The sequence below is a fragment of the Pristis pectinata genome, unplaced genomic scaffold (genome assembly GCF_009764475.1).
Source record: "Pristis pectinata isolate sPriPec2 unplaced genomic scaffold, sPriPec2.1.pri scaffold_131_arrow_ctg1, whole genome shotgun sequence".
Taxonomy (NCBI): domain Eukaryota; kingdom Metazoa; phylum Chordata; class Chondrichthyes; order Rhinopristiformes; family Pristidae; genus Pristis; species Pristis pectinata.
This window is the reverse complement of record NW_026262475.1, coordinates 31133-44419: the sequence shown is the minus strand read 5'-3', so window position 1 is coordinate 44419 and position 13287 is coordinate 31133. Positions and strand designations below refer to the sequence as shown.

General features: G+C 49.3%; 1 protein-coding gene across 1 annotated transcript in view; it reads left to right on the top strand.

Annotated features, from left to right (window-relative positions):
- The window catches only part of LOC127567136 (tubulin alpha-1C chain-like), a 39345-nt gene that overhangs the window by 10385 nt on the left and 15673 nt on the right, over positions 1-13287 (top strand). Inside the window, exons 2-4 of the mRNA XM_052009831.1 lie at positions 5471-5596; positions 8072-8294; positions 11049-11197. Coding sequence (XP_051865791.1) covers positions 5594-5596; positions 8072-8294; positions 11049-11197 — 375 coding nt within the window. The 5' untranslated portion in view covers positions 5471-5593. The remainder of the gene's footprint in view (positions 1-5470; positions 5597-8071; positions 8295-11048; positions 11198-13287) is intronic.

Here is a 13287-nt window from a genome sequence, read left to right as displayed (position 1 = left end):
AATCATGCTGGAGGTATTGCTGCTTATCCTCACCGATTGCGACCCGTTGGTCAGAAAGTCAAGGATCCATTTACAGGGGGAGGTGTTGGGTCCCAGGTCTTGGAGTTTGGTGACGAGTTTGCTTGGCATTCTTGTATTGAAGGCAGAGCTGTAGTCAATAAACAATAGTCTAACCTACGGTAGGTGTCTTTACTGTCCAGGTGCTTCAGAGCTGAGTGTAGGGCCAGGGAGATGGCGTCTGCTATTTCAGCGATAAGCGAATTGCTGTGGGTCGAGATTGTCTGGGACGCTGGAATTGATGTGTGCCATGACCAGCCTCTCAAAGCACTTCATGATGGTGGATGTTTGAGCCACTGGTTGGTAGTCATTGAGACATGTTGCCTTGCTTTTCTTCGGTACCGGGATGATAGTGGTCTTCTTAAAACAGGTGGGAACCTGAGATTGAAGCATGGAGAGGTTAAATATGTCCGCAAATACCCCCGCCGGCTGATCAGCTCAAGATCTGAGCACACGGCCAGGGGTACCATCTGGGCCAGATGCTTCCCTCGTGTTCGCTCTCTGGAAGACTGATCTTACGTCCTCAGCGGTGACCACAGGTTCAGTTGCATTGGAGGCTGCCAGGGTGGGTGGTGACAATCCAATTCCCTTCTGTTCAAAACGCGCATCGAGTGCGTTCTCATCAGGAAGGGATGCACTGTTGTTAACCATGCAGCCCGACTTCATCTTGTAGCCTGTTATGGCATGTAAGTCTTGCCATAACTGACGGCTGGTCTGGGACTGAGCCGGTATTGCCTCTTGGCATTCCTGATAGCTTTCCGAAGGTCGTATCTCGATTTCTCGTACAGGTCAGGATCACCAGATTTGTGTGCAGCAGTCCTCGACTTCAGGTAGATTAAAGTCCACCCGCCACTTCTCTGCCCACATTTCCGACTGGCCTACATCCTGCTAAATCCTCTGACAACCTTCCTCACTATCCAGCACATCAATTACTCCTTGAACCTAGGAAGCAGTTAAAAAGCAGTTAGTGGATCTGGGGCATAAAACTGGAATTTTTAAAAATGCTAGAGCATTAAAATAAATAAGAAACTATGCTGATTATCGTAAAAACCTTGTATTTCACTCACGTCCTTCAGGAAGGGAAACCTGCCTCCTCAGGAATGACCCAGGGATGGCAGGTTTGCTGTACGAGGAGGGATTAAGTATACCAGGTCTGTATTTTCTAGGAGAATGAGAGGAGATTTCATTACAGCTTACACTGTTCTTACAGGTTGGACACAGGGAGGATGAGGTGTGTGGAGAATCAAAGGTTGGTGTCTCAGAATAAGAGCCAGGCTTCTTAGTTGTCAGTGGGCAGTGTGGTGCAGCGGGGCTGATTTTGTCTTGTGGACGTTGAGTGCAAGACTGATTCACGCTTGCATGAACGAGTGATTGGTTATTATCGTTACATGTACTCAGATACAGACAGTGAAGAGCTTTTGTTTACAGGTGATTCCATACATCAGTACATCAAGGTAGTACAAAAGGAAGCCAAAACAGAATGCAGAATATAGTGTTACAGAGAAAGCGCAATGCCAGAAGAAAAAGTGCAAGGGCGCTAAGACAAGGTAGACTGAGAGATCAAGCCTTCATCTTTATCGTATAAAAGATCCGTTCAGAAGTCTTATAACAGCAGGATAGTAGCTGTCCTTGAGTCTGGTGTTCTCAAGCTTTTGTATCTTCTGCCCGACGGACAGGGAGAGAAGAGAAAATGACCGGGGTGGCAGGTGTCCTTGATTATGTTGGCTGCTTTACCGAGGCAGTGGGAAGTGTAGACGGAGTCAATGGTGGGGAGGCTGTTTCTCGTGGGAGTCTGGTCTCTGTTCACAACTCTCTACAACTTCTTGCGGCCTTGGGCAGAGCAGCTGTCAGACCAAGCTGTGATGCATCCGGATAGGATGCTTTCTATGGTGCATCAGAAAAAATTGGTGAGTGTCGTCGGGGACATGCCGAATTTCCTTAGCCTTCTGAGGAAGTCGAGGCATTGGTGCACTTTCTTGGCCGTAGCATCCATGTGATTGGACCAGAACAAGTTGTTGGTGATGTTTACAGCGAGGAACTTGAAGCTCTCAACCATCTCCACCTTGGCACCATTGATACAGACGGGCGTGTACTCCACCCCACTTCCTGAAATCAACCTCTGTTCTTTTGTTGACACTGAGGAAGAGGTGGTTGTCTTGATACCACGCATCTCGGCTCTCTATCTCCTTCCTGTACTCGGTTTCATTGTTGTTTGAGATCCAGCCCACTGTGTGTGGTGTCACATGCAAACCTGGAAATGGAGCTGGAGCAGAAGCTGGCCACACAGTGGTGAATGCATAGGGAGTAATGTAAGGGGCTGAGGACGCTGCCTTGTGGGGCATCAGTGTTGAGGACAATCGTGGAGGTGGTGTTGCTGCTTATCCCTACTGATTGCAGTCAGGAAATCAAGGATCCAGTTGCAGTTTTGGATCTTGGCCTCTGAGCATAACGCAGCTCAACTACTGAGCTTTGGTGACCTTGGTTCTGAAATGTAGTTGCTGTTGCTTGGGCAGTCCCAATTTGTTCTGAAGATTAGCTGCATTCCCAAGGGGAGATTGTTGGAGGTGTGCTGGAACACTGCACTGAGAAATGTAGCACTGTCTGGTGCCAGTCTTAGCTGTGAGATTGGTTCTATTGTAGACCCGTTGATTTGTAATATCCACAGTATCGAGGACAAAGTTACACTCTGTTGTTGGCCTGCCTGGCATCAGACCCTCAGCTGATTGAGGAAAAGATTACCAAGCAAACAGAGGAAAAGATTCAAGGATATCCTAAAGTCTCCGTGAAGAACATTCTGACTGAGCCCTGGGAACTTTCAGCCCATGACCACTCAAAAACAGAGAAGGATTATTTGAGATTGAATCGAGTTTAAGAGCCACAAAGTAATGATACAGCTTTACAAAACTCTGGTTAGGCTACACTTAGAGTACTGTGTCCAATTCTGGTCGCCTCATTATAGGAAGGATGTGGAGGCGTTGGAGAGGGTGCAGAGGAGATTTACCAGGATGCTGCCTGGTTTAGAGAGTATGCATTATGAGGAGCTAAGGGAGCTAGGGCTGTTCTCATTGGAGAGAAGGAGAATGAGAGGAGACATGATAGAGGTATACAAAATATTAAGAGGAATAGATAGAGTGGACAGCCAGCGCCTCTCTCCCAGGGCACCAATTCTCAATACAAGAGGGCATGGCTTTAAGGTGGGGAGATGTCAGAGGGAGGTTTTTTACCCAGAGAGTGGTTGGTGCATGGAATACGTTGCCTGAGGTGGTGGTGGAGGCTGATAAGTTGGTGAAGTTCAAGAGATTGTTAGATAAGCATATGGAGGAATTTAAAATAGAGGAACATATGAGAGGAAGGGGTTAGATAATCTTAGGCGTGTTTGAAGGTCGGCACAACATGGTGGGCCGAAGGTCCTGTATTGTGCTGTATTGTTCTATGGTTTTGGAGATGGGATTGAGAACCTGGAGTCCATGCAACAGGAGCACCCGGAAGCCTTGCCCAGATGAAAGGTCTCGACCTGAAGCGTCGACTGTCCATTTCCCTCAGCGGATGCTGCCTGACCTGCTGAGTTCCTTCAAGAGGATTGTCTGTTGCTCCAGATTCCAGCATCTGCAGTCTCTTGCGTCTCCACCTTCTACCCCGTCTGTGGAATAATCCATGCTTCCCGCTCAAGCCCAACCAGCCACAGCAGAACCCATGACTCTCAGCCTGCCTGAGATGAAAATGGCCCACAGAAGACTGACGAGGGGAGGTTTCTACACACCGCAACCAGTGGGGTTAATCTTCGGAAGAGCTCTGGATGCTTGGTAACTGTTTGTTCAGAGTGGCGATCAGTAGATTTCTGGATATTGAGGGAATTGAAGGTAGTGCAGGAAAGTGGTGCTGAGGGAGAAGATATGCCGTGGTGAAAGTTCAAGCGGCTGAATAGCTCCTGTTCCTTGCATTTGAAATTCCCCAGCTGAGATCCAAACTCATGTATCGTGATCAACGGCCCAGGACTCCAGAGGCACCTGCAGCAACTTTACCTGAATGTACCACAGATTTACACCAATGTTGCCGGGACTCAAGGGCCTGAGTTATGGGGGAGGCTGTGCAGGCTAAGGACTTCATTCGTTGGAGTGTAGGAGACTGAGGCTGATATTATAAAGGTCATGAGGGGCATAGATAGGGTGAATGGTCCCAGGAAAAGAGAACCAAGAACTAGAGGGCATGGGTTGGAGGTGAGAGGGGAAAAATTTAAAAAAGACCTGAGGGGCACTTTCTTCACCCAGAGGGTGGAGGGTGTATGGAACGAGCTGCCAGAGGAAGTGGGTGTGAGGCAGGTACATTAACAACATTTGACAGGTACATGGATAGGAACGGTTCAGAGGGATACATGATAAACAGGGCTAGCTCAGGTGGGCATCTTGGTCGGCATGGATTAGTTGGGCCGAAGGGCATTTCCGTGCTGTGTTCCTCTATGGCCTGAAACAGCCTGCAGTAAAATAGCATCTGATCTTCAACGAGTAATGCACGAAGCCTGCCGTGTGTGTCCTGGACAAAAGCCCCTTCAGCAACTGAAATGGAGGGCTGTAGCTATAAGAAGAGACTGGATCAGCTGGGATTGGACCCCTGGAGCGCAGGAGGCTGAGGGGTGACCCCGCAGATGCTTATAACATTATGAGAGGCATTGATAGGATTGTAATGTCTTTTTCCCAGGGCAGAGGAGTCTCAGACTAAAAGGCACAGGCTTAAGATGACGGGTGAAACTTCAAGGAGAACTAATACTTGACCTTGCCAGTGAGGGTAACAGTTCCATGCAGAGTTCGTGGAAGTTCATGAGAAATAATGGACACAGAGGATTCCCTTGGGAGGACTGATAAGTGCAGGGGTTTCACTGGTTGGGTATGGTGGGTGTACTGTGGATACACTCAGCAAGTCAGGCAGCATCAGTGAAGGGAGAAAAAACATTCAAGTTTCAAAAACAAGATCTTTCATCAATGGGTTCCCTGATGGGACATGCTGCGTGTGTGAGGGGGATTCCCTGCTGGGATGCACTGGGTGTGTGTGTGGGGTTCCCTGCTGGGACATGGTGTGTGTGTGGGGGGGAGTTCCCTGCTGGGACGGTGTGTGTGTTGGGGGGGGGGGGGGGTTGGGGTAGTTCCCTGTTGGGACATGGTGTGTGTGTGGGGGACTTCCCTGCTGGGACATGGTGTGTGTAGGGGGGGGTGTGGTTCCCTGCTGGGGACATGGTGTGTGTGTGTGTGTGTGTGTGTGGGGGGGGGGGTTGTGGTTCCCTGCTGGGACGCACTGGGTGTGTGGGGTTCCCACTGCAGTATCCCTGATTGCCGGAAGACGTTGTGCCTCAATTGTTGCGACCACATCCCTTCCCTCTCACACTCCTCACTGATGATCAACCACCTTACTCTTTATCCAGGTCTGCTGCTCGCTCCATTCCCAGTGGCCGAAGTGCAGCAGTTCCGGCGAAGCTGCCGTGCCTTATGCCTGCCGACATCCATTCCGTGAGACGAGCCTTGGCCCAGACCGGTGGCATCGCGAGATGGTGAGAGCTTGGCGTGCGGGTGTCACCTCCTGCCCGACTCCCACACATCCCTGTTTCACCTCCACAGGAGGGGATTCGTCATCCTTTCTGCATGTGCCTGGGGTCCTCGCCTCCCTCCATTGACGTCCACCTGCCATTGGGATTTAAAGGGGCAGGGAACGATGGAGTGGCAGCGGCTGAGGCTGACGACATGGGGCCATCAATGAGGCACTGAAGTGGGGGGCTGTGGTCAATGGTGTGTTGGGAGGGCACGAGAGTGTGGGCACCCTGAATACTAAGGTGTATGAAGTAATAAATGCTGACCAAAAGACAATGCAGGCTAACTTCGAAAGGGAGTGTAGGAACTGGGGTCGGCAAGGGTGGTGCAGCTAATAGAGCCGCTGCCTCACAGCACAAGAGACCTGGGTTCAATCCCGACCTCTGGCGCTGTGAGTGAGTGTGTGTGAGTGTGTGGAGTTTGCACGTTCTCTCTGTGACCCTGTGGGTTTCCCCCGGGTGCTCCGGTGATCTCCTGTGCCCCAATGACGTGCAGGCTGGTGGGTTAGTTGGTTGCTGTAAGTTGCCACCAGAGTATTGGTGAATGGAAGAATCTGTGCAGGAGTTGACTAGAACGTGGGGAGACTAAAATAATGGGATCGACGTGGGATGGTGTAAGTGGGTGGTCGCTGGTTGGCACGGACCTGGTGGGCTGAAATGGCCTGTTTCTGTGCTGTATCTCTCTGTGAACTGAGGAACCTGGTTGAACATGGCATCAATCCTCGAAAGTGTCAGGGCAACGTCGGAGGACAGTATTGAAGCATGTGGGTTCCCTGTCCTCTAGAAATAGAGGCAGTGGTGGTACCAAGCAAGGAGGTTCTGCTAGACCTGTATAGCAGATTATAGCGCATGATTAGTGTATTGTAACTATTTCTGGTCACCACATCTTGGGAAGGATTGAGGCGTTCTAAGATGAGGGGCTTTTGGCTCTGTTAATCTGGAAAAAATCAAAAATCTGCAGATGCTGGAAATCTGAAATAAGAACAGCAAATGCTGCAAACACACAGCAGGTCAGAATCAGGCTGATTATCACTGACATATGTCGTGAAATTCGTTGCTTTGCAGCAGCAGAACAGTGCAAGACATAAAAATTGTAAATTACAAAAATAATTAGTGCAAAAGAGGGATAAGGCGGTAGTGTTCATGGGTTCATGGACGGTTCAGAAATCTGATGACAGAGGGAAAGAAGCTGTTCTTAAAATGTTGAGTGTGGGTCTTCAGGCTCCTGTACCTCCTCCCCGATGGTAGTTACATGAAGAGGGCATGTCCCTGATCATAGGTGCCACCTTCTTGCCTCTTGAAGATGTCCCCGATGGCGGGGAGGGTTGTGCCCATGATGGAGCTGGCTGAGTTTACGACCTTCTGCAGCCTCTTGTGATCCTGCGCATTGGAGCCTCCGTACCAGGCGGTGATGCAACCAGTCAGAATGCTCTCCACCGTACATCTGTAGAAATTTGCAGATTTCTACAGACCAAATCTTTGGTGACAGTCCAAATCTCCTCAAACTCCTAACGAAGTAGAGCCTATCATCTGTAGAAGGATAAACAGTCAGGTCAGCGACCCTACATCAGAACATCGGTTTGACAAATGGTCTGGGACCCAAAACGTTAACTGTATTTTGTGTTGTGTTTCTCTTTGCCCGGGTCTGGAATGGAGGCCTGTAATCATAAAGAGAGATCTGGGTTTCCTCTCACTGGAACAAAGGACGCTCTGGGGTGACCTTATGGAGGTTTATAAAATCATGAGGGGCATGGACAAGGTGGGTGGTCAGTCTTTTCCTCCGAGTAGGGGAGTCTCAAGCTAGAGGGCACAGATTTAAGGTGGGGGGGGGGGAGAATTAAAGGGGGCCTGAGGGGCAAGTTTTTCCCACAGGGTGATAGGCATGTGGAACGAGCTGCCAGAGGAAGTGGTAGCGATGGGTACGATTACAATGGTTAAGAGGCACTTGGACAGGTACATGGATAGGAAGGGCATAGAGGGATATGGGCCAAACCCAGGCAAGTGGGATTAGCTTAGGTAGGCATCACGGTTGGCATTACAACAGTGCGTCAAGGTAGTACGAGGGAAAATAATAAGAGTGCAGAATAAAGTGTTACAGTTACAGAGAAGGTGCAGTGCAGGCAGACAATAAGGTGCAAGGGCCACGATGAGGTAGCCATAATGAGGTCCATAATAAGGTCACAGAATGAGACTGAATGCTCTGGATTTGATGGACCTTGAACCTTTCTATGCCGTAAAGACTCTATGGTTATATTGTATAGGACAGGGAGGGTGGGCAGGAGTGGGGGAATGCAACAGAATGAGGTGGGCTGCAGACTGAGTGACGTGTGGCGAGTGAGAGGCAGTGATGTGTAAGCGCACACATTCCTCCCTCCAGTCTCCCACCGACTGTACCAAGAGCTTTAATCCGTGTAAGTAATCGCACCTTACCTGCTTCAGCGGGAATGTATTTCGATCCACATCGGCCAGGCTGGAGTGCAGATTGGAAATGCGTGCTGGGAGCTGTTTTGCCTGGAGCACCGGATCAAGGAGGACGGGAAGATGCGCAGCTACAGAAGCGCCAGGCTTGGCGACGACTCCTTAAACACCTTCTTCGACGAGACGGGGGCGGGCAAGCACGTTCCGCGAGCATTATTCATCGACCTGGAGCCTACTGTGATCGGTAAGGAGAATGATTGTGAACAGCCAAGGCAAGCTCTTGGATTGAAACCATTCCCATCAGAGTCATGGAATCATACCTCACGGAACAGAACCTTCCGCCCAACTTGTCCATGCTGACCTAGTTATCTACCTGGGCTAGTCCCATTTGCCTGCATTTGGCCCAGATCGCTCTGAACCCTTCCTATCCATGTACCTGTCCAAGTGTTTTTTAAATGTTGTAATTGGTCTTGCCTCTACCACTTCCTCTGGCAGCTCGTTCCATACACCCACCACCCTCTGTGTGGAAAAACTTGCCCCTCAGGTCTCGTTTAAATCTTTCCCCTCTCACCTTAAAACTGTGCCTAGTTTTAGACTCCTCGATTATGTCACTCCCTCAGCCTCTTTCACTCCGGAGAAAACAGTCCCGGCCTAGCAGGGACAGTGGTGTAGCGGCTAGCATAACAGCGCCAGGTACAGGTACAGTGAAAAACTTGCAGCAGCATTACAGGCACGTAGGTACAGACAACACACAAAAATTATACACAAATCATACAAGAGAATAAGAGGTTGTGCAAAACAAAAACACAGACAACTCCATTGTAGTGCAAGAGGTGGGCCGTAGTGTTCCGTTGCTGAGGTAGGGTGAGGGTTCTGTAGGTCGCTTCAAGAGCCTGACGGTTGAAGGGAAGTAGCTGTTCCTGAACCTGGTGGGACTTCAGGCTTCTGTACCTCCTGCTGATGGTAGCAACAAAAAGAGGGCATGGCCCGGATGGTGGGGATCCTTGATGATAGATGTTGCCTCCTTGAGGCAGGGCCTCTTGTAGATGCTGTCAGTGGTGAGAAGCGCTGTGCCCGTGATGGACCGGGCTGTGTCTACTACTCCCTGCAGCCTCTTGCATTCCTGTGGGTTGGAATTGCCCTACCAGACTGCGATGCAACCAGTTAGAATGCTTTCCGCTTACATCTGTAGAAGTTTGTCAGAGTATTTGGTGACGAGCCAAATCTCCTCAAGCTGCTGAGAAGGGAGAGGCGCCTTCTGCATCATTGCATCTATATGCAACAGGTGATTCAAGGTAACCCAGGATTGGTAACACGAGATATTAGCACCCAGGAATGTGAAGCTGCTGAGTCTCTCCCCTTGAGCTCTTGAATCTCTGGAATTCTCTCCTGCAAAGAACTGTGGAAGTGCAGTTATTGAATATATTCAGTGGAGATTGACAGAGATTTTGTCAGACACATCTGTCTGATTGAAGTTTTTGAGGAGGTAACAACATGTATTATGTACAGTGGATGAAAAATAGCAGGTGGAGTTTAATCCTGATAAATGTCAAGTGATGCATTTTGGTATTGGTTTATTATTGTCACTTGTACTGAGGTACAGTGGAAAACTTGTCTTGCATGCCATTTGTACAGATCAATTCATTACACAGTGCATTGAGGTAGTACAGAGTGCATTGAGGTAGTACAGGGTAAAAACAATAACAGAATACAGAGTAAAGTGTCACAGCTACAGGGAAGTGCATTGCAGGTAGACAATAAGGTGCAAGGTCATAACGAGGTAGATTGTGAGGTCAAAAGTCCATCTCATCGCATAAGGGAACCGTTCAATAATCATCACCGTGGGATAGAAGCTGTCCTTGAGCCTGGTGATATGTGCCCTTGGGAGCACTAATAAGGCTAGGACACAAACCGTGAATGGTGGGGAGTATTGAGGAACAGAGGGACCTCGGTGTACAAGGGCAGGACACACACCGTGAATGGTGGGGAGTGTTGAGGAACAGAGGGACCTCGGTGTACAAGGGCAGGACACACACCGTGAACGGTGGGGAGTGTTGAAGAACAGAGGGAGCTTGGTGTGTGAGTCCAAATATCCTTGAAGGTGGCAGCACAGGTTGAAGGCATATGGGATACTTGTCTTCATTAGCTAGGGCACTGAATACAAGAGCAGGGAGGTTATGCTCCCAACTTTATAAAACATTGGTCAGATCTCTGCGTCAGTTCTGGTCACCACACTACAGAAGGGATGAGACAGCGCTGGAGAGGGTGCAAAGGAGATTCACCAGGACGGCGCCTGGGATGGAGCGTTTCGGTTACGAGGAGAGACCAGAGAGGCTGTTCTCCCTGGAGCAGAGGAGGTTAAGAGGAAACACAACTGAGAAATATAAAACAGGGGTATAGATAGGGCAGCACAACTTTACCCGTATTAAAACCGGAAGACATAGATTTAGTGTAAGGGGGGAAGAGATTTGGAAGGGATATGAGGGAGGCCTCCTTCACGCAGAGAGTGGTGAGTACCGGGAATGCACGGCCTGAGAGAGCGGAGGAAGGTGCCCCAGGGAGGGGAATGTTACCAGGTGGCAGATGTTACCGGCTGTGGGGAACGTTACCGAGTCAGGGATATTAAAGGGTGGGGATATTATGGGATGCGGGGTGTTACGGGGTGGGAGATGCCCCCAGGTGGGGGTTGCAGTGGGCCTGGGGGATCGTTAGAGGTGTGTGGGATGTTATGACACTGAAGCAGTCTTGGTGACAGCACAGTGATCGGAGGGATCCACAAACACGAATTGCAGTGTGACTGGACCAGGAGCCAGTGTAAGGGATCGAGCACTCTGAAATTAACAAAGTTAATGGCAAGTGAAGTGCTGTGATAATACATCAGGTCATTATCTCTGCAGCCAGACACAGAGGGAAGTTTTGTGGTGTGACCTCCCTCTGGCCCGTGTCAGCCAGTGAGCGGAGTGATCGCGTATTGACTGCGTTTGCTCTGCATTCCCAGATGAGGTTCGCACCGGCACCTACAGGCAGCTCTTCCACCCCCAGCAGCTCATCAGCGGCAAGGAGGATGCGGCGAATAACTACGCCCGGGGCCACTGCTCCATCGGCACCGAGATCGTAGACCTGGTCCTGGATCGCATCCGGATCCTGGTAGGTCATTTCTTGAAAGGCTTAAAATCTGGTGTGTGTAGAGAAAACACTCCCTTCTCCCCAGAACATGTTCCCGCCCTTGAGTTCCATTAACCAAAACAAGTTCAGAATGCTATCGAATTCAAAGAAAGATGTAAAATGTTGTAGATCAATGGAAGACCAGAAGATTTTGAAAATTTTGCAAATCAGAATTAGGTTTATTATCACCGTCTTATATAGAACATAGAACAATTACAGCACAATTCAGGTCCTTCGGCCCACAAAGCTGTGCCAAACATGTCCCTATACTAGAAATTACTAGGCTTACCCATCGCCCTCTATTTTACTCAGCTCCATATACCGATCTAACAGTTTCTTGAAAGACCCTATCGTATAAGCCTCCACCACCATTTCTGGCTGCCCATTCCACTCACTCACCACTCTCTGAGTAAAAAAACTTACCCCTGACATCTCCTCTATATCTACTCCCCAGCACCTTAAACCTATGTCGTTTTTTGGCCACCAATTCAGCCCTGGGGAAAAGCCTCTGACTATCTACCCTATCAATACCTCTCATCTTATACACCTTAATCAGGTCCCCCCCCCCCCCCCATCCTCCATCTCTCCAAGGAGAAAAGGCAGAGTTCCCTCAACCTGCTCCGCATCCCAGGCAGCATCCTTGTAAATCTCCTCTGCACTCTCTCTATGGCCTCCACATCCTTCCTGTAGTGAGGCGACCAGAACTGAGCACAGTACTCCAAGTGGGGTCTGACCAGGGACCTATATAGCTGCAACAATACCTCTCGGCTCCTAAATTCAATTCCCCGATTGATGAAGGACAATACACCTTATGCCTCCTTAACCACAGAGTCAACCTGCGCAGCCACTTTGAGCGTCCTATGGACTCGGACCCCAAGATCCCTCTGATCCTCCACACTGCCAAGAGTCCTACTGTTAAGACTATATTCCGCCAACATATTTGACCTACCAAAATGAACCACTTCACACTTATCTGGCTTGAACTGCATCTGCTACTTCTCAGCCCAACTCTGCATCCTATCTATATCCCTCTGTAACCTCTGATAGCCCTCCAAACTATCCACAACACCCCCAACCTTCGTGTCATCCGCAAACTTACTAACCCACCCCTCCGCTTCCTCATCCAGGCCGTTTATAAAAATCACAAATAGTAAGGGTCCCAGTACAGATCCCTGAGGTACACCACTGGTCACCGACCTCCACTCAGAATACGACCCCTCAACGACCACTCTTTGCCTTCTGTGGGCCAGCCAGTTCTGGATCCACACTGCAATGTCCTCTTGGATCCCATGCCTCCTCACCTTCTCCATAAGCCTCGCATGGGGTACCTTATCAAACACCTTGCTGAAATCCATATACACTACATCTACTACTCTCCCTCCATCGATGTGCTTAGTCACATTCTCAAAAAATTCAATCAGGCTCGTAAGGCAGGACCTGCCCTTACAAAGCCATGCTGACTATTCCTAATCATATTATACATCTACAAATGTTCATAAATCCTGCCTCTCAGGATCTTTTCTCTCAGCTTACCAACCACTGAGGTAAGACTCACCGGTCTATAATTTCCTGGGCTATCCCTACTCCCCTTCTTGAATAAGGGAACAACATCCGCAACCCTCCAATCTTCCGGAACCTCTCCCGTCTCCATGGACGACACGAAGATCATCGTCAGAGGTTCCGCGATCTCCTCCCTCGCCTCCCACAGCAACCTGGGGTACATCTCATCCGGTCCCAGCGACTTATCTAACTTGATGCTTTCCAAAAGTTTCAGCACCACCTCTTTTCTAATATCTACATGCTCAAGCTTTTCAGGCCACTGCAAGTCCCCACTACAATTCCCCAGATCTTTTTCCGTGGTGAATACTGACGTAAAGTATTCATTAAGTACCTTATGTGAAATGACGTGAAATTTGTTGTTTTGCGGCAGCAGTATAGTACAAAGACACAAAAACTGTAAATTACAAAATAAATAAATCGTGCAAAAAAAAAGGAACGATGAGGTAATGTTCATGGGTTTGTGGACCATTCAGAAATCTGATGGCGGAGGGGAAGAAGCTGTTCCCGTATCG